This window comes from Panulirus ornatus, chromosome 29, assembly GCF_036320965.1.
Source record: "Panulirus ornatus isolate Po-2019 chromosome 29, ASM3632096v1, whole genome shotgun sequence".
NCBI classification, from domain to species: Eukaryota; Metazoa; Arthropoda; class Malacostraca; order Decapoda; family Palinuridae; genus Panulirus; species Panulirus ornatus.
The window spans coordinates 20,105,459-20,131,500 of NC_092252.1; the positions used below are offsets into that span (position 1 = coordinate 20,105,459).

Sequence of the window (26,042 nt, forward strand, 5' to 3'; positions counted from 1 at the left end):
TCTCCCATCAATCATCTTACATGATCATACAGGCAGGCCTCAGTGGTTCTCCCATCAATCATCTTACATGATCATACAGGCAGGCGTCAGTGGGGCTCCCATCAATCATCTTACATGATCATACAGGCAGGCCTCAGTGGTTCTCCCATCAATCATCTTACATGATCATACAGGCAGACCTCAGTGGTTCTCCCATCAATCATCTTACATGATCATACAGGCAGGCCCCAGTGGTTCTCCCATCAATCATCTTACATGATCATACAGGCAGGCCCCAGTGGTTCTCCCATCAATCATCTTACATGATCATACAGGCAGGCCCCAGTGGTTCTCCCATCAATCATCTTACATGATCATACAGGCAGGCCCCAGTGGTTCTCCCATCAATCATCTTACATGATCATACAGGCAGACCCCAGTGGTTCTCCCATCAATCATCTTACATGATCATACAGGCAGGCCCCAGTGGTTCTCCCATCAATCATCTTACATGATCATACAGGCAGGCCCCAGTGGTTCTCCCATCAATCATCTTACATGATCATACAGGCAGGCCCCAGTGGTTCTCCCATCAATCATCTTACATGATCATACAGGCAGGCACCAGTGGTTCTCCCATCAATCATCTTACATGATCATACAGGCAGGCCTCAGTGGTTCTCCCATCAATCATCTTACATGATCATACAGGCAGACCTCAGTGGTTCTCCCATCAATCATCTTACATGATCATACAGGCAGGCCTCAGTGGTTCTCCCATCAATCATCTTACATGATCATACAGGCAGGCCTCAGTGGTTCTCCCATCAATCATCTTACATGATCATACAGGCAGGCCTCAGTGGTTCTCCCATCAATCATCTTACATGATCATACAGGCAGGCCCCAGTGGCTCTCCCATCAATCATCTTACATGATCATACAGGCAGGCCTCAGTGGTTCTCCCATCAATCATCTTACATGATCATACAGGCAGGCCTCAGTGGTTCTCCCATCAATCATCTTACATGATCATACAGGCAGGCCCCAGTGGTTCTCCCATCAATCATCTTACATGATCATACAGGCAGGCCCCAGTGGTTCTCCCATCAATCATCTTACATGATCATACAGGCAGACCTCAGTGGTTCTCCCATCAATCATCTTACATGATCATACAGGCAGGCCTCAGTGGTTCTCCCATCAATCATCTTACATGATCATACAGGCAGGCCTCAGTGGTTCTCCCATCAATCATCTTACATGATCATACAGGCAGGCCCCAGTGGTTCTCCCATCAATCATCTTACATGATCATACAGGCAGGCCCCAGTGGTTCTCCCATCAATCATCTTACATGATCATACAGGCAGACCTCAGTGGTTCTCCCATCAATCATCTTACATGATCATACAGGCAGGCCTCAGTGGTTCTCCCATCAATCATCTTACATGATCATACAGGCAGGCCCCAGTGGTTCTCCCATCAATCATCTTACATGATCATACAGGCAGGCCCCAGTGGTTCTCCCATCAATCATCTTACATGATCATACAGGTAGGCCCCAGTGGTTCTCCCATCAATCATCTTACATGATCATACAGGCAGGCCCCAGTGGTTCTCCCATCAATCATCTTACATGATCATGCAGGCAGGCCCCAGTGGTTCTCCCATCAATCATGTCTGATCCATAACTATACAAACTCCATATCTAACACTCAATCCTTCACACAATCACCATTATAATCTCATTTATCTCATATCTTCACTTTCCAAATGACATCCTTCCTCCTCCTCATAATGCCTCATATTTCGTGTAAACTTAAATTTCTTCGTTTTTGCTTCTGCAACTCTTATAATCATTTAGTATCATTACAAAATCATTCCTCCACAACTGTCTTTACCTCACTACCCATCGTCATCCCTCACGCTTCCTCATTGTCTCATTTTCTCACCTCATTCCTTCTCATTCCTCCTTACGTCACAGGGCTGTTTGGCGAGCAACGGATGCCATACGAAATGAACCGAGACCTGAGCCCTGAGGGCACACCTAGCCTGACGGAGATGACGCAAGTGGCTCTTAAAGTCCTGCAGAAAAATGAAAACGGCTTCTTCCTGATGGTGAGTATCACAGAAAACGGCTTCTTCCTGATAGTGAGTATCACAGAAAACGGCTTCTTCCTGATGGTGAGTATCACAGAAAACGGCTTCTTCCTGATAGTGAGTATCACAGAAAACGGCTTCTTCCTGATGGTGAGTATCACAGAAAACGGCTTTTTCCTGATGGTGAGTATCACAGAAAACGGCTTCTTCCTGATGGTGAGTATCATAGAAAACGGCTTCTTCCTGATGGTGAGTATAACAGAAAACGGCTTCTTCCTGATGGTGAGTATCATAGAAAACGGCTTCTTCCTGATGGTGAGTATAACAGAAAACGGCTTCTTCCTGATGGTGAGTATCATAGAAAACGGCTTCTTCCTGATGGTGAGTATCATAGAAAACGGCTTCTTCCTGATGGTGAGTATTAAAGAAAACGGCTTCTTCCTGATGGTGAGTGTCACAGAAAACGGCTTCCTCCTGATGGTGAGTATCATAGAAAACGGCATCTTCCTGATGGTGAGTATAACAGAAAACGGCTTCTTCCGGATGATGAGTATCACAGAAAACGGCTTCTTCCTGATGGTGAGTATCATGGAAAACGTCAATAATAATACATTTCTGTATTTTCTGTCTTAGGGAAGAAATATACAGTAATGAATCTTACATTAAGGTTCATGGTTCATACGTCATGAATCGTACACTAAGGTTCATGATTCATAAATCTTGAATCGTACATTAAGGTTCATGTTCATACGTCATGAATCTTACATTAGATTTCATGGTTCATACGTCATGAATCGAACATTAAGGTTCATGGTTCATGCGGTGTGAATCATACATTAGGGTTCATGTTTCACACGTCATGAATTTTCCATTAAGTTTCATGGCTCATACGTCATTAATCGAACATTAAGGCTCATGGTTCATACGTCATGACTCGTACATAAAGGTTCATGGTTTATTCGTCATGAATCGTACATTAAGGTTCATGGTTCATACGTCATGAATCGTGCATTAAGATTCATGGTTCATACGTCATGAATCGTGCATTAAGGTTCATGGTTCATACGTCATGAATTGTACATTAAGGTTCATAGTTCATACGTCATGAATCGTGCATTAAGGCTCATGGTTCATACGTCATAAATCGTACATTAAGTTTCATGGTTCATACGTCATGAATCGTACATTAAGGTTCATGATTCATACGTCAAGAATCGAACATTAAGGTTTATGGTTCATACGTATAAATCGTACATTAAGGTTCAAGGGTCATGCGTAATGAATCGTACATTAACGTTCACGCTTTATTCGTCATAAATCGTACATTAAGGTTCACTGTTCATACGTCATGAATCGTATATTAAGGCACACGTTCATACGTCATGAATCGTACAGTAAGATTCATGCTTTATTCGTCATGAATCGTACATTAGGGTTCATGGTTCATACGTCATGAATTATACATTAAGGTTCTTGGTTCATACGTCATGAATTATACATTAAGGTTCATGGTTCATACGTCATGAATCGTGCATTAAATGTTCACGGTTCATACGTCATGAATCGTATATTAAGTATTAAGGTTCATGTTTTATTCGTCATGAATCGTACATTAAGGCTCATGGTTCATACGTCATGAATCGTACATCAAGGTTCATGGTTCATACGTCAGGAATCGTACATTAAGGTTCATGGTTCACCCGTCAGGAATCGTACATTAAGGTTCATGGTTCATACGTCATGAATCGTACATTAAGGTTCATGGTTCATACGTCATGAATCGTACATTAAGGTTCATGGTTCACCCGTCAGGAATCGTACATTAAGGTTCATGGTTCATACGTCATACATCGGTCATTAAGTTGATGGTTCATACGTCATGAATTGTACAGTAAGGTTCATGGTTCATATGTCGAAAATCGTACATCAAGGTTCATGGATCATACGTCATGAATCGTACAATAAGGTTCATGGATCATACGTCATGAATCGTACAATAAGGTTCATGGTTCATACGTCATGAATCGTGCATTAAGGTTCATGGTTCATACGTCATGAATCGTACATTAAGGTTCATGTTTCATACGTCATGAATCGTGCATTAAGGTTCGTGGGTCATACGTCATGAATCGTACATTAAAGTTCATGCTTTATTCGCCATGAATCGTGCATTAAGGTTCATGAGTCAAACGTCATGATTCGTATATTAAGGTTCATTTTTCATATGTCATGACTCGTACATTACGGTTCATGGTTCATACGTCATGAGTCGTACATTAAGGCTAATGGTCTATACGTCATGAATCGTATATTAAGGTTCATGGTTCATACGTCATGAATCGTACATTAAGGCTAATGGTCTATACGTCATGAATCGTATATTAAGGTTCATGGTTCATACGTCATGAATCGTACATTAAGGTTCATGCTTTATTCGTCATGATCGTACATTAAGGTTCATTGTTCATGCGTCACGATTCATATATTGAAGATTATTTTTCATACGTCATGAATCGTACATTAAGGTTAATGGTTCATACGTCATGAATCGTACATTAAGGTTAATGGTTCATACGTCATGAATCGTACATTAAGATTCATGGTTCATACGTCATGAATCTTACATTAAGGTTCAAGTCTCATACGTCGTGAATCGTAGATTAAGGTTCATGTTCTTACGTTGTGAATCGTACAATAAGGTTCATGGTTCATACGTCATGAATCGGACATTAAGGCTCATGGTTTATACTTCATGAATCGTATATAAAGGTTCATTGTTTATTCGTCTTGAATCGTACATTAAGGTTCTTGGTTCTTACGTCATGAATCGTACAATAATGTTCATGGTTCAAACGTCATAAATCGTACATTAAGGATCATGGTTCAACCGTCATGAATCGTACCTTAAGGTTCATGGTTCATACGTCATGAATAGTGCAGTAAAGTTCATGGTTCATACGTCATGATTCGAATATTAAGTTTCATAGTTCATTCGTCATGAATCGTACATAACGGTTCATGGTTAAGACGTCATGAATCGTACATTAAGGTACATGATTTATTCATCAAAATCGTTCATTAAGGTTCATGGTTCATAAGTCATGAGTCGAACATTAAGGTTAATGGTTCATAGGTCTTGAATCGTACATTAAAGTTTATTGTTCATGCGTCATAAAACGTACATTATGGTTCATGGTTCATACGTCATGAATCATACATTAAGGTTCATGGTTCATACGTCATGAATTGTACATTAAGATTCATGGTTCATACGTCATGAATCGTACATTAAGGTTCATGGTTCATACTTCATACATCGGTCATTAAATTGATGGTTCATACGTCATGAATTGTACATTAAGGTTCTTGGTTCATACGTCGAGAATCGTACATCAAGGTTCATGGTTCATACATCATGAATCGTACATTAATGTTCATGGTTCATACGCCATGAATCGTATATTAATGTTCATGGCTCATACGTCATGAATAGTACAATAAGGTTCATGGTTCATACACCATAAATCATACATTAAGGTTCATACGTCATGAATCGTACATTGACGTTCATGGTTCATACGTCATGAATCGTACATTAACGTTCATATTTCATACATAATGAATCGTACAATAAGGTTCATGGTTCTTACGTCATGAATCGTACAATAAGGTTCATGGTTCATATGTCGTGAATTGTACATTAAGATTTATGATTTATACGTAATGAATCGTACATTAAGGATAATGGTTCGTACGTCATGAATTGTACATTGATGTTCATGGTTCATACGTCATGAATCGTACATTAAGGTTCATGCTTTATTTGTCATGAATCGTGCATTAAGGTTCATGATTCATACGTCATGAATCGTACATTAAGGATAATGGTTCGTACGTCATGAATTGTACATTGATGTTCATGGTTCATACGTCATTAATCGTACATTAAGGTTCATGCTTTATTTGTCATGAATCGTGCATTAAGGTTCATGATTCATACGTCATGAATCGTACATTAACGTTCATATTTCATACATAATGAATCGTACAATAAGGTTCATGGTTCTTACGTCATGAATCGTACAATAAGGTTCATGGTTCATATGTCGTGAATTGTACATTAAGATTTATGATTTATACGTAATGAATCGTACATTAAGGATAATGGTTCGTACGTCATGAATTGTACATTGATGTTCATGGTTCATACGTCATTAATCGTACATTAAGGTTCATGCTTTATTTGTCATGAATCGTGCATTAAGGTTCATGGTTAATACGTCATGAATCGTACATTAAGATTCATGGTTCATACGTCATGAATCGTGCATTAAGTTTTATGATTCATTCGTCATGAATCGTACATTAAGGATTCCTTCATGGTTCATACGTCGTGAATCATGCTTCAGCAGCTGGACATATTAAGATACACACAGTGAGCTTCAATACTATCAGTGTTGTCCTTATTTCATGGTTCTTACGTCAGGTTCGTCACAGTTCCTACGTGGAGGTGGTACAATACATGGTTGACCTTCCATAGTTGCCTTATCATAGTTATGCAGGTGACCCTGGCCTCCTGCCGCAGGTGGAGGGAGCCAACATTGACATGGCTCTTCACTGGAGCAAACCGCGGTTGTCCCTGGAGGAGGTGGTCACCCTCGACCAGACGGTGGAAGCTGCCTTGAAGATGGTCGACCTGGAGGAGACGTTGGTCGTGGTCACGGCCGACCATTCCCACTCCATGACCATGAACGGCTACCCAACCAGGGGCAACGACATCCTGGGTAAGCCTTCATTCATCTACCATGATCAACAACATCCTTGGTAACGCTTCAATCATCTACCATGATCAACACCTTCCTTGGTAAAGCTTCATTCATCTACCATGATCAAAGACATCCTAGTTAAGACTTCATTCATCCACCACGATCAATAACATCCTGGGTAAACCTTCATTCATCCACCATGATCAATGACATCCTAGGTAAGACTTAACACATGCACAATATCTCTACATCATCAGACATAACACATGCACAATATCTCTACATCATCAGACATAACACATGCACAATACCTCTACATCATCAGACATAACACATGCACAATACCTCTACTTCATCAGACACAACACATGCAGAATGCCTCTACATCATCAGACATAACACATGCACAATATCTCTACATCATCAGACATAACACATGCACAATACCTCTACTTCATCAGACATAACACATGCACAATACCTCTACATCATCAGACATAACACATGCACATCAGACATAACACTTGCACAATACCTCTACATCATCAGGCATAACACATGCACAATACCTCTACATCATCAGACATAACACATGCACAATACCTCTACATCATCAGACATAACACATGCACAATATCTTTACATCATCAGACATAACACCTGCACAATACCTCTACATCATCAGACATAACACATGCACAATACCTCTACTTCATCAGACATAACACATGCACAATATCTCTACATCATCAGACTAACGCATGCACAATACCTCTACATCATCAGACATAACATATGCACAATACCTCTACATCATCAGACTAACGCATGCACAATACCTGTACTTCATCAGACATAACACATGCACAATACCACTACATCATCAGACATAACACATGCACAATACCTGTACTTTATCAGACATAACACATGCATAATACCTCTACATCATCAGACATAACACATGCACAATATCGCTACATCATCAGACATAACACATGCACAATATCGCTACATCATCAGACATAACACATGCACAATACCTCTACATCATCAGACATAACACATGCACAATATCTCTACATCATCAGACATAACACGTGCACAATACCTCTACTTCATCAGACATAACACATGCAGAATGCCTTTACATCATCAGACATAACACATGCACAATATCTCTACATCATCAGACATAAAACATGCACAATACCTGTACTTCATCAGACATAACACATGCACAATACCTCTACATCATCAGACATAACACATGCAGAATGCCTCTACATCATCAGACATAACACATGCACAATATCTCTACATCATCAGACATAACACGTGCACAATATCTCTACATCATCAGACATAACACATGCACAATTTCTCTACATCATCAGACATAACACATGCACAATGCCTCTACATCATCAGACATAACACATGCACAATACCTCTACATCATCAGACATAACACATGCACAATACCTCTACATCATCAACATAACACATGCACAATACCTGTACTTCATCAGACATAACACATGCACAATACCACTGCATCATCAGACATAACACATGCACAATACCTCTACATCATCAGACATAACACATACACAATACCTCTACATCACCAGACATAACACATACACAATACCACTACATCATCAGAAATAACACATTACAATACCCCTACATCATCAGACATAACACATGCACAATACTTCTACATCATCAGACATAACACATACACAATATCTCTACATCATCAGATATAATACATGCACAATACCTCTACATCATCAGACATAACACATGCACAATACTTCTACATCATCAGACATAACACATGCACAGTACCTCTACATCATCAGACATAACACTTGCACAATACCTCTACATCATCAGGCATAACACCTGCACAATACCTCTACTTCATCAGACATAACACATGCACAATACCTCTACACCATCAAACTTAACACATGCACAATGCCTGTACGTCATCAGATATAACACATGCACAATACCACTACATCATCAGACATAACACATGCACAATACCTCTACATCATCAGACATAACACACGCACACTACCTCTACATCATCAGACATGACACATGCACACTACCTCTACATCATCAGACATAACACATGCACAATACCTCTACATCATCAGACATAACACATGCACAATACCACTACTTCATCAGACATAACACATGCACAATACCTCTACATCATCAGACTAACGCATGCACAATACCTCTACATCATCAGACATAACACATGCACAATGCCTGTACTTCATCAGACATAACACATGCACAATACCTCTACATCATCAGACATAACACATGCACAATATCTCTACATCATCAGACATAACACATGCACAATACCTCTACATAATCAGACATAACACATGCACAATACCACTACATCATCAGACATAACACATGCACAATGCCTCTACATCATCAGACATAACACATGCACAATACCACTACATCATCAGACTAACGCATGCACAATACCTCTACATCATCAGACATAACACATGCACAATGCTTGTACTTCATCAGACATAACACATGCACAATACCTCTACATCATCAGACATAACACATGCACAATACCTCTACATCATCAGACATAACACATGCACAATACCTCTACATCATCAGACATAACACATGCACAATACCTGTACTTCATCAGACATAACACATGCACAATACCTCTACATCATCAGACATAACATATGCACAATACCTCTACATCATCAGACTAACGCATGCACAATACCTCTACATCATCAGACATAACACATGCACAATGCCTGTACTTCATCAGACATAACATATGCACAATACCTCTACATCATCAGACATAACACATGCACAATACTCTACATCATCAGACATAACACATGCACAATACCTCTACATCATCAGACATAACACATGCACAATACCTGTACTTCATCAGACATAACACGTGCACAATACCTCTACATCATCAGACATAACACATGCACAATACCTCTACATCATCAGACTAACGCATGCACAATACCTCTACATCATCAGACATAACACATGCACAATACCTCTACATCATCAGACTAACGCATGCACAATACCTGTACTTCATTAGACTTAACACATGTACAATACCACTACATCATCAGACATAAATCATGCACAATACCTGTACTTCATCAGACATAACACATGCACAATACCTGTACCTCATCAGACATAACACATGCACAATACCTCTACATCATCAGACATAACACATGCACAATACCACTACATCATCAGACATAACACATGCACAATACCTCTACATCATCAGACATAACACATGCACAATGCCTGTACTTCATCAGACATAACACATGCACAATACCTCTACATCATCAGACATAACACATGCACAATACCTCTACATCATCAGACTAACGCATGCACAATACCTGTACTTCATTAGACTTAACACATGCACAATACCACTACATCATCAGACATAACACATGCACAATACCTGTACTTCATCAGACATAACACATGCACAATACCTCTACATCATCAGACATAACACATGCACAATACCACTACATCATCAGACATAACACATGCACAATACCTCTACATCATCAGACATAACACATGCACAATGCCTGTACTTCATCAGACATAACACATGCAGAATACCTCTACATCATCAGACATAACACATGCACAATGCCTCTGCATCATCAGACATAACATATGCACAATACCACTGCATCATCAGACATAACACATGCACAATACCTCTACATCATCAGACATAACACATGCACAATATCGCTACATCATCAGACATAACACATGCACAATACCTCTACATCATCAGACATAACACATGCACAATACCTCTACATCATCAGACATAACACATGCACAATACCTCTACATCATCAGACATAACACATGCATAATACCTCTACATCATCAAACATAACACATGCACAATACCTCTACATCATCAGACATAACACATGCCCAATACCTCTACATCATCAGACATAACACATGCACAATACCTCTACATCATCAGACATAACACATGCACAATACCTCTACATCATCCGACATAACACATGCACAATACTTCTACATCATCAGACTAACGTATGCACAAGACACATTTTAACATCATCATCCTTTGCAGAATTTCTATTATAAGTTTTTATCATGTTTATGTGACACAATTGGCTTGGCTTGTGTCTTTCTGGTGTATTCACAATGTAGTTCAAATCATCTACTCCTTCCTCAATAACCCAGCGACCATAAACCCTTGCTCTCACAGCAGTTCCTGCCTGAGGGAATAATACCAACACTTGTTGCACACGATAACTACCTTTCTCTTACGTTAACATTCCGTCTTGTACGATATAAAACTCTTAAACGACAACACTCCCAGTACGATAACAACCTATCTTGTACTATAAGAAACCTATGTATACGGTAACAACACTCCTTGTACGATAGCAGTCCTCCTTGTATGATAGCAATCCTCCTTGTATGATAGCAATCCTCCTTGTATGATAGCAATCCTCCTTGTATGATAGCAATCCTCCTTGTATGATAAGAACCCCTGTAATACAACAGTTCGTGTTCTTGTATGATGTTCTTAACTCTCGGTCGAGTACGTTGATCTTGTGCAGACCTTCAACCATGATAATCTAGTCTTATTACGATCATTGAAAACTTCATTCACTCTCCACCTTGTACGATACTTCCCCTCTCCTGTACGATAACCTGAACCCTGAAAGTTCAGCAGTCATGTACGGTAACTCAGGCCAGTAACTCTCTCTCTCTCTCTCAGGATTGGTGACCAACAGGTACGTCACGGACGGCCTGCCCTACACCACGCTCATGTTTACCACCGGCCACGGCTACAACTACACCTGGGACGGTGAACAGGTGGGTCATCACCACAATGAAGAAGGTCACACTTGTAGTGATTCTTCTTGTAGCTATATCTGCCGGCTTGTTGTTCTTGTTGTGGTTATCCCAGGCTGCTTGTTGTTCTTGTTGTGGTCATCCCTGCCTGCTTGTTGTTCTTCTTGTGGTTATCCCAGGCTGCTTGTTGTTCTTGTTGTAGTAGTCATCCCTGCCTGCTTGTTGTTCTTCTTGTGGTTATCCCAGACTGCTTGTTGTTCTTGTTGTAGTCATCCCTGCCTGCTTGTTGTTCTTCTTGTGGTTATCCCAGGCTGCTTGTTGTTCTTGTTGTAGTAGTCATCCCTGCCTGCTTGTTGTTCTTCTTGTGGTTATCCCAGACTGCTTGTTGTTCTTGTTGTAGTCATCCCTGCCTGCTTGTTGTTCTTCTTGTGGTTATCCCAGGCTGCTTGTTGTTCTTGTTGTAGTCATCCCTGCCTGCTTGTTGTTCTTCTTGTGGTTATCCCAGGCTGCTTGTTGTTCTTGTTGTAGTAGTCATCCCTGCCTGCTTGTTGTTCTTCTTGTGGTTATCCCAGGCTGCTTGTTGTTCTTGTTGTAGTAGTCATCCCTGCCTGCTTGTTGTTCTTCTTGTGGTTATCCCAGGCTGCTTGTTGTTCTTGTTGTAGTAGTCATCCCTGCCTGCTTGTTGTTCTTCTTGTGGTTATCCCAGACTGCTTATTGTTCTTGTTGTAGTCATCCCTGCCTGCTTGTTGTTCTTCTTGTGGTTATCCCAGGCTGCTTGTTGTTCTTGTTGTAGTCATCCCTGCCTGCTTGTTGTTCTTCTTGTGGTTATCCCAGGCTGCTTGTTGTTCTTGTTGTAGTCATCCCTGCCTGCTTGTTGTTCTTCTTGTGGTTATCCCAGGCTGCTTGTTCTTGTTGTAGTCATCCCTGCCTGCTTGTTGTTCTTCTTGTGGTTATCCCAGGCTGCTTGTTGTTCTTGTTGTAGTCATCCCTGCCTGCTTGTTGTTCTTGTTCTGGTTATCCCAGGCTGCTTGTTGTTCTTGTTGTAGTCATCCCTGCCTGCTTGTTGTTCTTGTCGTCGTCATCCCTGGTGATTGTTGTTCTTGTCGTCGTCATCCCTGACTGCTTGTTGTTCCTGTTGTAGTCATCCCTGCCTGCTTGTTGTTCTTGTTATAGTCATCCTTGGCTGCTTGTTCTTGTTTTAGTCATCCTGGTGCTTGTTCTTGTTGTAGTCATCCCTGGCTCCTTGTTGTTCTTGTTGTAGTCATCCCTGTCTACTTGTTCTTGTTGTAGTCCTTCCTGGCTGCTTGTTGTTCTTGTTGTAGTCATCCCTGTCTGCTTGTTATTCTTTTTGTAGTCATCCCTGCCTGCTTGTTGTTCTTGTTGTAGTCATCCCTTCCTTCTTGTTATTCTTGTTGTAGTCATCACTAGCTGCTTGTTGTTCTTGTTGTAGTCATCCCTAGCTGCTTGTTGTACTTGTAGTCATCCTTGTCTGCTTGTTGTTTTTGTAGTCATCCCTGGTTGCTTGTTGTAGTCATCCCTGGCTGCTTGTTGTTCTTTTTGTAGTCATCTCTGGCTGCTTCTTGTTCTTGTTGTAGTCATCCTTGACTGCTTGTTGTTCTTGTTGTAGTCATCTCTGGCTGTTTGTTGTTCGTGTTGTGGTCATCCCTGTCTGCTTGTTGTTCTTGTTGTAGTCATCCCTGGCTGTTTGTTCTTGTAGTCATCCTTGGTTGCTTGTTGTTCTTGTTGTAGTCATCCCTGGCTGCTTGTTGTAATTGTTGTAGTCATTCTGGCTGCTTCCTCTTGTTGTAGTCATCCTTGGCTGCTTGTTGTTCTTGTTGTAGTCATCCCTGGCTGCTTCTTGTCTTGCTGTAGTTATCCTTGGCTTCTTGTTGTTCTTGTTGTAGTCATCTCTGGCTGTTTGTTGTTCGTGTTGTGGTCATCCCTGTCTGCTTGTTGTTCTTGTTGTAGTCATCCCTGGCAGCTTGTTGTTCTTGTTTTAGTCATCCCTGCCTGCTTGTTGTTCTTGTTGTAGTCATCCCTCTCTTGTTATTCTTGTTGTAGACATCCCTGGCTGTTTGTTGCTCTTGTTGTAGTCATCCCTGGCTGCTTGTTGTACTTGTAGTCATCCTTGTCTGCTTGTTGTTCTTGTTGTAGTCATCCCTGGTTGCTTGTTGTAGTCATCCCTTGCTGCTTGTTGTCCTTGTTGTAGTCATTACTGGCTGTTTGTTCTTGTAGTCATCCTTGGCTGCTTGTTGGTCTTCTTCTTGCTGTAGTCATCCTTGGCATCTTGTTGTTCTTGTTGTAGTCATCCCTGGCTGCTTGTTCTTGTAGTCATCCTTGGCTGCTTCTTGTTCTTGTTGTAGTTATCCTTGGCTTCTTGTTGTTCTTGTTGTAGCCATCCCTGGCTGCTTGTTGCTCTTGTTGTAGCCATCCTTGGCTGCTTGTTGTTCTTGTTGTAGTCATCCCTGGCTACCTGTCCTTCTTGTTGTAGTCATCCTTCCCTGCTTGTTGTTCTTGTTGTAGTCATCATCAGCTGCTTGTTGTTCTTGTTTTAGTCATCCCTGGCTGCTTCTTGTTCTTGTTGTAGTTATCCTTGGCTTCTTGTTGTTCTTGTTGTAGTCATCCCTGCCTGCTTGTTGTTCTTGTTGTAGTCATCCCTGGCTCCTTGTTGTTCTTGTTGTAGTCATCCCTGGCTGCTTGCTGTTCTTGTTGTGGTCATCCCTAGCTGCTTGTTGTTCTTGTAGTCATCCCTGCCTGCTTGTTCTTGTTTGTCATCCCTAGCTGCTTGTTGTTCTTGTTGTAGTCATCCCTGGCTGCTTGTTTTTCTTGTTGTAGTCATCCCTGGTTGCTTGTTGTTCTTGTAGTCATCCCTGGCTTCTTGTTGTTCTTGTTGTAGTCATCCCTGGTTGCTTGTTGTTCTTGTTGTAGTCATCCTTGCCTGTTTGTTGTTCTTGTAGTCATCCCTGACTGCTTGTTGTTTTTGTTGTAGTCATCCCTGGCTGCTTGTTATTCTTGTTGTAGTCATCCCTGGCTGCTTGTTGTTCTTGTTGTAGTCATCCCTGGCTCCTTGTTGTTCTTGTTGTAGTCATCCCTGGTTACTTGTTCTTGATGTAGTCATTCCTGGCTGCTTGTTGTTCTTGTTGTAGTCATCCCTGTATGTTTGTTATTCTTGTTGTAGTCATCCCTGCCTGCTTGTTGTTCTTGTTGTAGTCATCCCTCTCTTCTTGTTATTCTTGTTGTAGTCATCCCTGGCTGCTTCTTGTTCTTGTAGTTATCCTTGGCTTCTTGTTGTTCCTGTTTTAGTCATCCCTGGCTGCTTGTTGTTCTTGTAGTCATCCCTGGTTGTTTGTTGTTCTTGTTGTAGTCATCCCTGGCTTCTTGTTGTTCTTGTTGTAGTCATCACTGGCTGCTTGTTGTTCTTGTTGTAATCATCACTGGCTTCTTGTTTTTGTTGTAGTCATCCTTGACTGCTTGTTGTTCTTGTTGTAGTCATCCCTGACTCCTTGTTCTTGCAGTCATCCTTCTCTGCTTGTTGTTCTTGGTGTAGTTATCCTAGGCTGCTTGTTGTTCTTCTAGTCATCTCTGGCTGTTTGTTGTTCGTATTGTTTCATCCCTGTCTGCTTGTTGTTCTTGTTGTAGTCATCCTTGCCTACTTGTTGTTCTTGTTTTAGTCATCCCTACTTGCTTGTTGTTCTTGTTGTAATCATCCCTGGCTGCTTGTTCTTGTTGTAGTCATACCTGGTTGCTTGTTGTTCTTGTTGTGGTCATCCCTGTTTGTTGTTCTTGTTGTAGTCATCTCTGGATGCTTGTTGTACTTGTTGTAGTCATTCCTGTCTGCTAGTTGTACTTGTTGTAGTCATTCCTGGCTGTTTGTTGTTCTTGTTGTAGTCATTCCTGGCTGTTTGTTGTTCTTGTTGTAGTCATTCCTGGCTGTTTGTTGTTCTTGTTGTAGTCATTCCTGTCTGCTTGTTGTACTTGTTGTAGTCATTCCTGGCTGTTTGTTGTTCTTCTTGTAGTCTTCCTGGCTGCTTGTTGTTCTTGTTGTAGTCATTCATGGTTGTTTGTTCTTGTTGTAGTCATCCCTGGTTGCTTGTTGTTCTTGTAGTCATTCATGGTTGTTTGTTTTTGTTGTAGTCATCCCTGACTGCTTGTTGTACTTGTTGTAGTCATTCCTGGCTGCTTGTACTTGTTGTAGTCATTCCTGGCTGTTTGTTGTTCTTGTTGTAGTCTTTCCTGGTTGTTTGTTCTTGTTGTAGTCATTCCTGGCTGTTTGTTGTCTTGTTGTAGTCATTCCTGGCTGTTTGTTGTTCTTGTTGTAGTCATTCCTGGCTGTTTGATGTTCTTGTTGTAGTCATTCCTGTTTGCTTGTTGTACTTGTAGTCATTCCAAGCTGTTTGTTGTTCTTGTTGTAGTCATTCATGGCTGTTTGTTGTTCTTGTTGTAGTCATTCCTGGCTGTTTGTTGTTCTTGTAGTCATTCCTGGCTGTTTGTTGTTCATGTTGTAGTCATTCCTGGCTGTTTGTTGTTCTTGTTGTAGTCATTCCTGGCTGTTTGTTGTTCTTGTTGTAGTCATTCCTGGCTGTTTGTTGTTCTTGTTGTAGTCATTCCTGGCTGTTTGTTGTTCTTGTTGTAGTCATTCCTGGCTGTTTGTTGTTCTTGTTGTAGTCATTCCTGGCTGTTTGTTGTTCTTGTTGTAGTCATTCCTGGCTGTTTGTTGTTCTTGTTGTAGTCATTCCTGGCTGTTTGTTGTACTTGTTGTAGTCATTCCTTACTGTTTGTTGTTCTTATTGTAGTCATTCCTGTCTGTTTGTTGTTCATGTTGTAGTCATTCCTGGCTGTTTGTTGTTCTTGTTGTAGTCATCCCTGGCTGTTTGTTGTTCTTGTTGTAGTCATTCCTGGTTGTTTGTTGTTCTTGTTGTAGTCATTCCTGGCTGTTTGTTGTTCTTGTTGTAGTCATTCCTGGCTGTTTGTTGTTCTTGTTGTAGTCATTCCTGGCTGTTTGTTGTTCTTGTTGTAGTCATTCCTGGCTGTTTGTTGTTCTTGTTGTAGTCATTCCTGGCTGTTTGTTGTTCTTGTTGTAGTCATTCCTGGCTGTTTGTTGTTCTTGTTGTAGTCATTCCTGGCTGTTTGTTGTTCTTGTTGTAGTCATTCCTGGCTGTTTGTTGTTCTTGTTGTAGTCATTCCTGGCTGTTTGTTGTTCTTGTTGTAGTCATTCCTGGCTGTTTGTTGTTCTTGTTGTAGTCATTCCTGGCTGTTTGTTGTTCTTGTTGTAGTCATTCCTGGCTGTTTGTTGTTCTTGTTGTAGTCATTCCTGGCTGTTTGTTGTTCTTGTTGTAGTCATTCCTGGCTGTTTGTTGTTCTTGTTGTAGTCATTCCTGGCTGTTTGTTGTTCTTGTTGTAGTCATTCCTGGCTGTTTGTTGTTCTTGTTGTAGTCATTCTGGCTGTTTGTTGTTCTTGTTGTAGTCATTCCTGGCTGTTTGTTGTTCTTGTTGTAGTCATTCCTGGCTGTTTGTTGTTCTTGTTGTAGTCATTCCTGGCTGTTTGTTGTTCTTGTTGTAGTCATTCCTGGCTGTTTGTTGTTCTTGTTGTAGTCATTCCTGGCTGTTTGTTGTTCTTGTTGTAGTCATTCCTGGCTGTTTGTTGTTCTTGTTGTAGTCATTCCTGGCTGTTTGTTGTTCTTGTTGTAGTCATTCCTGGCTGTTTGTTGTTCTTGTTGTAGTCATTCCTGGCTGTTTGTTGTTCTTGTTGTAGTCATTCCTGGCTGTTTGTTGTTCTTGTTGTAGTCATTCCTGGCTGTTTGTTGTTCTTGTTGTAGTCATTCCTGGCTGTTTGTTGTTCTTGTTGTAGTCATTCCTGGCTGTTTGTTGTTCTTGTTGTAGTCATTCCTGGCTGTTTGTTGTTCTTGTTGTAGTCATTCTTGGCTGTTTGTTGTCCTTGTTGTAGTCATTCCTGGCTGTTTGTTGTTCTTGTTGTAGTCATTCCTGGCTGTTTGTTGTCCTTGTTGTAGTCATTCCTGGTTGTTTGTTGTCCTTGTTGTAGTCATTCCTGGCTGTTTGTTGTTCTTGTTGTAGTCATTCCTTGCTGTTTGTTGTTCTTGTTGTAGTCATTCCTGGCTGTTTGTTGTTCTTGTTGTAGTCATTCCTGGTTGTTTGTTATTCTTGTTGTAGTCATTCCTGGCTGTTTGTTGTTCTTGTTGTAGTCATTCCTGGCTGTTTGTTGTTCTTGTTGTAGTCATTCCTGGCTGTTTGTTGTTCTTGTTGTAGTATTTCCTGGTTGTTTGTTGTTCTTGTTGTAGTCATTCCTGGTTGCTTGTTGTTCTTGTTGTAGTCATTCCTGGCTGTTTGCTGTTCTTGTTGTAGTCATTCCTGGCTGTTTGTTGTTCTTGTTGCAGTCATTCCTGGCTGTTTGTTGTTCTTGTTGTAGTCATTCCTGGCTGTTTGTTGTTCTTGTTGTAGTCATTCCTGGCTGTTTGTTGTTCTTGTTGTAGTCATTCCTGGCTGTTTGTTGTTCTTGTTGTAGTCATTCCTGGTTGTTTGTTGTTCTTGTTGTAGTCATTCCTGGCTGTTTGTTGTTCTTGTTGTAGTCATTCCTGGTTGTTTGTTGTTCTTGTTGTAGTCATTCCTGGCTGTTTGTTGTTCTTGTTGTAGTCATTCCTGGCTGTTTGTTGTTCTTGTTGTAGTCATTCCTGGCTGTTTGTTGTTCTTGTTGTAGTCATTCCTGGTTGTTTGTTTTTTTTGTTGTAGTCATCCCTATCTGCTAGTTGTACTTGTTGTAGTCATTCCTGGCTGTTTGTTGTTCTTGTTGTAGTCATTCCTGGCTGTTTGTTGTTCTTGTTGTAGTCATTCTGGCTGTTTGTTGTCCTTGTTGTAGTCATTCCTGGCTGTTTGTTGTTCTTGTTGTAGTCATTCCTGGCTGTTTGTTGTCCTTGTTGTAGTCATTCCTGGCTGTTTGTTGTTCTTGTTGTAGTCATTCTGGCTGTTTGTTGTTCTTGTTGTAGTCATTCCTGGCTGTTTGTTGTTCTTGTTGTAGTCATTCCTGGCTGTTTGTTGTTCTTGTTGTAGTCATTCCTGGCTGTTTGTTGTTCTTGTTGTAGTCATTCCTGGCTGTTTGTTGTTCTTGTTGTAGTCATTCCTGGCTGTTTGTTGTTCTTGTTGTAGTCATTCCTGGCTGTTTGTTGTTCTTGTTGTAGTCATTCCTGGCTGTTTGTTGTTCTTGTTGTAGTCATTCCTGGCTGTTTGTTGTTCTTGTTGTAGTCATTCCTGGCTGTTTGTTGTTCTTGTTGTAGTCATTCCTGGCTGTTTGTTGTTCTTGTTGTAGTCATTCCTGGCTGTTTGTTGTTCTTGTTGTAGTCATTCCTGGCTGTTTGTTGTTCTTGTTGTAGTCATTCCTGGCTGTTTGTTGTTCTTGTTGTAGTCATTCCTGGCTGTTTGTTGTTCTTGTTGTAGTCATTCCTGGCTGTTTGTTGTTCTTGTTGTAGTCATTCCTGGCTGTTTGTTGTTCTTGTTGTAGTCATTCCTGGCTGTTTGTTGTTCTTGTTGTAGTCATTCCTGGCTGTTTGTTGTTCTTGTTGTAGTCATTCCTGGCTGTTTGTTGTTCTTGTTGTAGTCATTCCTGGCTGTTTGTTGTTCTTGTTGTAGTCATTCCTGGCTGTTTGTTGTTCTTGTTGTAGTCATTCCTGGCTGTTTGTTGTTCTTGTTGTAGTCATTCCTGGCTGTTTGTTGTTCTTGTTGTAGTCATTCCTGGCTGTTTGTTGTTCTTGTTGTAGTCATTCCTGGCTGTTTGTTGTTCTTGTTGTAGTCATTCCTGGCTGTTTGTTGTTCTTGTTGTAGTCATTCCTGGCTGTTTGTTGTTCTTGTTGTAGTCATTCCTGGCTGTTTGTTGTTCTTGTTGTAGTCATTCCTGGCTGTTTGTTGTTCTTGTTGTAGTCATTCCTGGCTGTTTGTTGTTCTTGTTGTAGTCATTCCTGGCTGTTTGTTGTTCTTGTTGTAGTCATTCCTGGCTGTTTGTTGTTCTTGTTGTAGTCATTCCTGGCTGTTTGTTGTTCTTGTTGTAGTCATTCCTGGCTGTTTGTTGTTCTTGTTGTAGTCATTCCTGGCTGTTTGTTGTTCTTGTTGTAGTCATTCCTGGCTGTTTGTTGTTCTTGTTGTAGTCATTCCTGGCTGTTTGTTGTTCTTGTTGTAGTCATTCCTGGCTGTTTGTTGTTCTTGTTGTAGTCATTCCTGGCTGTTTGTTGTTCTTGTTGTAGTCATTCCTGGCTGTTTGTTGTTCTTGTTGTAGTCATTCCTGGCTGTTTGTTGTTCTTGTTGTAGTCATTCCTGGCTGTTTGTTGTTCTTGTTGTAGTCATTCCTGGCTGTTTGTTGTTCTTGTTGTAGTCATTCCTGGCTGTTTGTTGTTCTTGTTGTAGTCATTCCTGGCTGTTTGTTGTTCTTGTTGTAGTCATTCCTGGCTGTTTGTTGTTCTTGTTGTAGTCATTCCTGGCTGTTTGTTGTTCTTGTTGTAGTCATTCCTGGCTGTTTGTTGTTCTTGTTGTAGTCATTCCTGGCTGTTTGTTGTTCTTGTTGTAGTCATTCCTGGCTGTTTGTTGTTCTTGTTGTAGTCATTCCTGGCTGTTTGTTGTTCTTGTTGTAGTCATTCCTGGCTGTTTGTTGTTCTTGTTGTAGTCATTCCTGGCTGTTTGTTGTTCTTGTTGTAGTCATTCCTGGCTGTTTGTTGTTCTTGTTGTAGTCATTCCTGGCTGTTTGTTGTTCTTGTTGTAGTCATTCCTGGCTGTTTGTTGTTCTTGTTGTAGTCATTCCTGGCTGTTTGTTGTTCTTGTTGTAGTCATTCCTGGCTGTTTGTTGTTCTTGTTGTAGTCATTCCTGGCTGTTTGTTGTTCTTGTTGTAGTCATTCCTGGCTGTTTGTTGTTCTTGTTGTAGTCATTCCTGGCTGTTTGTTGTTCTTGTTGTAGTCATTCCTGGCTGTTTGTTGTTCTTGTTGTAGTCATTCCTGGCTGTTTGTTGTTCTTGTTGTAGTCATTCCTGGCTGTTTGTTGTTCTTGTTGTAGTCATTCCTGGCTGTTTGTTGTTCTTGTTGTAGTCATTCCTGGCTGTTTGTTGTTCTTGTTGTAGTCATTCCTGGCTGTTTGTTGTTCTTGTTGTAGTCATTCCTGGCTGTTTGTTGTTCTTGTTGTAGTCATTCCTGGCTGTTTGTTGTTCTTGTTGTAGTCATTCCTGGCTGTTTGTTGTTCTTGTTGTAGTCATTCCTGGCTGTTTGTTGTTCTTGTTGTAGTCATTCCTGGCTGTTTGTTGTTCTTGTTGTAGTCATTCCTGGCTGTTTGTTGTTCTTGTTGTAGTCATTCCTGGCTGTTTGTTGTTCTTGTTGTAGTCATTCCTGGCTGTTTGTTGTTCTTGTTGTAGTCATTCCTGGCTGTTTGTTGTTCTTGTTGTAGTCATTCCTGGCTGTTTGTTGTTCTTGTTGTAGTCATTCCTGGCTGTTTGTTGTTCTTGTTGTAGTCATTCCTGGCTGTTTGTTGTTCTTGTTGTAGTCATTCCTGGCTGTTTGTTGTTCTTGTTGTAGTCATTCCTGGCTGTTTGTTGTTCTTGTTGTAGTCATTCCTGGCTGTTTGTTGTTCTTGTTGTAGTCATTCCTGGCTGTTTGTTGTTCTTGTTGTAGTCATTCCTGGCTGTTTGTTGTTCTTGTTGTAGTCATTCCTGGCTGTTTGTTGTTCTTGTTGTAGTCATTCCTGGCTGTTTGTTGTTCTTGTTGTAGTCATTCCTGGCTGTTTGTTGTTCTTGTTGTAGTCATTCCTGGCTGTTTGTTGTTCTTGTTGTAGTCATTCCTGGCTGTTTGTTGTTCTTGTTGTAGTCATTCCTGGCTGTTTGTTGTTCTTGTTGTAGTCATTCCTGGCTGTTTGTTGTTCTTGTTGTAGTCATTCCTGGCTGTTTGTTGTTCTTGTTGTAGTCATTCCTGGCTGTTTGTTGTTCTTGTTGTAGTCATTCCTGGCTGTTTGTTGTTCTTGTTGTAGTCATTCCTGGCTGTTTGTTGTTCTTGTTGTAGTCATTCCTGGCTGTTTGTTGTTCTTGTTGTAGTCATTCCTGGCTGTTTGTTGTTCTTGTTGTAGTCATTCCTGGCTGTTTGTTGTTCTTGTTGTAGTCATTCTTGGCTGTTTGTTGTCCCTGTTGTAGTCATTCCTGGCTGTTTGTTGTTCTTGTTGTAGTCATTCCTTGTTGTTTGTTGTTCTTGTTGTAGTCATTCTTGGCTGTTTGTTGTCCTTGTTGTAGTCATTCTTGGCTGTTTGTTGTCCTTGTTGTAGTCATTCCTGGCTGTTTATTGTTCTTGTTGTAGTCATTCCTGGCTGTTTGTTGTTCTTGTTGTAGTCATTCCTGGCTGTTTGTTGTTCTTGTTGTAGTCATTCCTGGCTGTTTGTTGTTCTTGTTGTAGTCATTCCTGGCTGTTTGTTGTTCTTGTTGTAGTCATTCCTGGTTGTTTGTTGTTCTTGTTGTAATCATTCTTGGCTGTTTGTTGTCCTTGTTGTAGTCATTCTTGGCTGTTTGTTGTCCTTGTTGTAGTCATTCCTGGCTGTTTGTTGTTCTTGTTGTAGTCATTCCTGGTTGTTTGTTGTTCTTGTTGTAGTCATTCCTGGCTGTTTGTTGTTCTTGTTGTAGTCATTCCTGGCTGTTTGTTGTTCTTGTTGTAGTCATTCCTGGCTGTTTGTTGTTCTTGTTGTAGTCATTCCTGGCTGTTTGTTGTTCTTGTTGTAGTCATTCCTGGCTGTTTGTTGTTCTTGTTGTAGTCATTCCTGGCTGTTTGTTGTTCTTGTTGTAGTCATTCCTGGCTGTTTGTTGTTCTTGTTGTAGTCATCCCTGGCTGCTGGCCAATCCTCCTCCTCAGTGGTTGTCGTCGTGTGATGACAGATGGATCTCCTCCAGCATTGTGAGCAGCTGCGTGCGTGTCTCGCCCTCCCTCACACTGGACCATCTTGCCCGCAGGTGGTGCGTCCCAACCTGACGGGGGTCGACACCACACACAAGGACTTCGTCTCGTTAGCAGCCGTTCCCACAGTGGACGGGGAGGAGGCCCACGGGGGAGAGGAGGTGGCCGTGTATGCAATAGGTAGTATCTATAGTAACCTTGTTGTGCTCGCTCACCTAGTGTACCATCACACACAGACACACATACACACACACACTAGTGTAGGCAAGACCTCAGGGGACGACCTGCCTGGTGCAGGCAAGACCTCAGAGGACGACCTGGCTGGTGCAAGCAATACCTCAGAGGACGACCTGGCTGGTGCAGGCAAGACCACCGGGTGTGCACACCTGGATGGGGTAGAGTGTGGCGGGCGCGAGCGCCTGGATGATACGTGTCTGTTGGACTGAAGTTGTGGCAGAGGCGCCAATCATCAGGTATTGCCAATCCTTAGTACAACATTTTCTTCAAGTATTATCCACATACAGGATGGATATATATATATATATATATATATATATATATATATATATATATATATATATATATATATATATATATATAGTAAATATTGTCAGCAACTCACACAGAAAGAACATATATGAACATATATGTTTAGAAATTAATATTAAGAGGAAACTGAAAGTAAGATAAATGGTACAATATTTACAACCATAAGACAACACAAACAATTGAGTGTTCATTATGCTCTCTGGTGGATACATTATATTTCTATGTAAAACGTGTATGTGATAATGTTGTTTACTGTTTTGGTGAATCAAATTAAGATCTTCAGTATAAGAATCAGATATGGGAAGGCAAACTGGAAACTTGAGGAGACTAGATGAAACATGATGATCCACAGATGATCAATATTGTAGAGAAGATGTTTGAAAGAAACAAGACAAGAAGTGGTCACCATCAGACGTGGAGGTAAATAAGCTATGGGATCATAATGAAGACTCGAAAGGCGTCATAAGGTGTAATTGAAACTTAGTGATATCTGAAATATACTCTTTGAATATAGTCTAATATTCATATTAATAAAGGGGATTCCAGAGCTACATGAATTGAGGAAAAATCATGAATTGATTGCGTTAAGAAAAACTGAAATCTGATGTTTGCAATGGCTGATCAGCTACAGGAAATGAATGAAATGCATACAGTCCATGTGGAGTGTCTTGTTGACACGTGATCAAGACACTGAACATGAAGAATGATGTACAGGAACATATAAACCTGGAGTCATGCTAACACAACGAGGGGCACGAGGCTACACAGGCAGTAATGTGCACTGTTAGACTTGCCTTAGGTAAGGTTAGTACAGTGCAGGTTACATAGGGCAGTGTTTGTACAGTGCTGGGTATACAGGGCAGTGCTTGTACAGTGCTTGGTATACAGGGCAGTGCATGTACAGTGTAGGGTATGCAGGGCAGTGTTTGTACAGTGTAGGGTATGTAGGGCAGTGCATATACAGTGTAAGGTATGCAGGGCAGTACGTGTACAGTGTAGGGTATGCAGGGCAGTGTTGTACAGTGTAGGGTATACAGGGCAGTGCATGTACAGTGTAGGGTATGCAGGGCAGTACTTGTACAGTGTAGGGTATGCAGGGCAGTACTTGTACAGTGTAGGGTATGCAGGGCAGTGCATGTACAGTGTAGGGTATGCAGGGCAGTGCTTGTACAGTGTAGGGTATGCAGGGCAGTGCATGTACAGTGTAGGGAATGAAGGGCAATGCTTGTACAGTGTAGGGTATGCAGGGCAGTGCATGTACAGTGTAGGGTATGCAGGGCAGTGCATGTACAGTGTAGGGAATGAAGGGCAATGTTTGTACAGTATAGGGTATGCAGGGCAGTGCTTGTAAAGTATAGGGTATGCAGGGCAGTGCTTGTACAGTGCAGGGCATGTAGGGCAGTGCTTGTACACTGTAGGGTATGCAGGGCAGTGCTTGTACAGTGTAGGGTATACAGGACAGTACTTGAACAGTGCAGGGCATGTAGGGCAGTGCTTGTACAGTGTAGGGTATGCAGGGCAGTGCTTGTACAGTGTAGGGTATGCAGGGCAGTGCTTGTACAGTGTAGGGTATGCAGGGCAGTGCTTGTACAGTGTAGGGTATACAGGACAGTACTTGAACAGTGCAGGGCATGTAGGGCAGTGCTTGTACAGTGTAGGGTATACAGGGCAGTGCTTGTACAGTGCAGGGTATGCAGGGCAGTGCTTGTACAGTGTAGGGTATGCTGGGCAGTGCTTGTACATTGTAGGGTATGCAGGGCAGTGCTTGTGCAGTGTAGGGTATGTAGGGCAGTGCTTGTACAGTGTAGGGTATGCAGGGCAGTGCTTGTACAGTGTAGGGTATGCAGGGCAGTGCTTGTACAGTGTAGGGTATACAGGGCAGTGCTTGTACAGTGTAGGGTATGCAGGGCAGTGCTTGTACAGTGTAGGGTATACAGGGCAGTGCTTGTACAGTGTAGGGTATGCAGGGCAGTGCTTGTACAGTGTAGGGTATGCAGGGCAGTGCTTGTACAGTGTAGGGTATGTAGGGCAGTGCTTGTACAGTGTAGGGTATGCAGGGCAGTGCTTGTACAGTGTAGGGTATGCAGGGCAGTGCTTGTACAGTGTAGGGTATGTAGGGCAGTGCTTGTACAGTGTATGGTATGCAGGGCAGTGTTTGTACAGTGTAGGGTATGCAGAGCAGTGCTTGTACAGTGTAGGGTATGCAGGGCAGTGCTTGTACAGTGTAGGGTATACAGGACAGTGCATGTACAGTGCAGGGCATGTAGGGCATTGCTTGTACAGTGTATGGTATGCAGGGCATTGCTTGTACAGTGTAGGGTATGCAGGGCAGTGCTTGTACAGTGTAGGGTATGCAGGGAAGTGCTTGTACAGTGTAGGGTATGCAGAGCAGTACTTGTTGTCTAAAATTGAGGCTTGAGATAAAGTAGAAGACAGTGAGAGTTCAACACTCAAACTGGCAAATGGGTAGCACCAAAATTAGGAAAACTGGGAGATGATAGAGGCAAATCATTATCTATTGTTGGTACTGGAAGATATCATTATCTATTGTTGGTACTGGAAGATATCATTATCTATTGTTGGTACTGGAAGATATCATTATCTATTGTTGGTACTGGAAGATATCATTATCTATTATTGGTAGTGGAAGATATTATTATCTATTGATGGTAGTGGAAGATATCATTATCTATTGTTGGTACTGGAAGATATCATTATCTATTGTTGGTACTGGAAGATATCATTATCTATTGTTGGTACTAGGAAGATATCTAT

At 41.4% G+C, this 26,042-nt stretch overlaps 1 protein-coding gene across 2 annotated transcripts in view; it reads left to right on the forward strand.

Moving 5' to 3' along the window:
• LOC139758179 (alkaline phosphatase-like) overlaps positions 1-26,042 on the forward strand; it is a 136,778-nt gene that overhangs the window by 94,371 nt on the left and 16,365 nt on the right. For both annotated transcript variants that reach the window (XM_071679388.1, XM_071679389.1), the window contains exons 8-11: positions 1,967-2,100; positions 6,668-6,866; positions 11,728-11,825; positions 22,775-22,898. In XM_071679388.1, the coding sequence (XP_071535489.1) occupies positions 1,967-2,100; positions 6,668-6,866; positions 11,728-11,825; positions 22,775-22,898 (555 nt within the window). The remainder of the gene's footprint in view (positions 1-1,966; positions 2,101-6,667; positions 6,867-11,727; positions 11,826-22,774; positions 22,899-26,042) is intronic.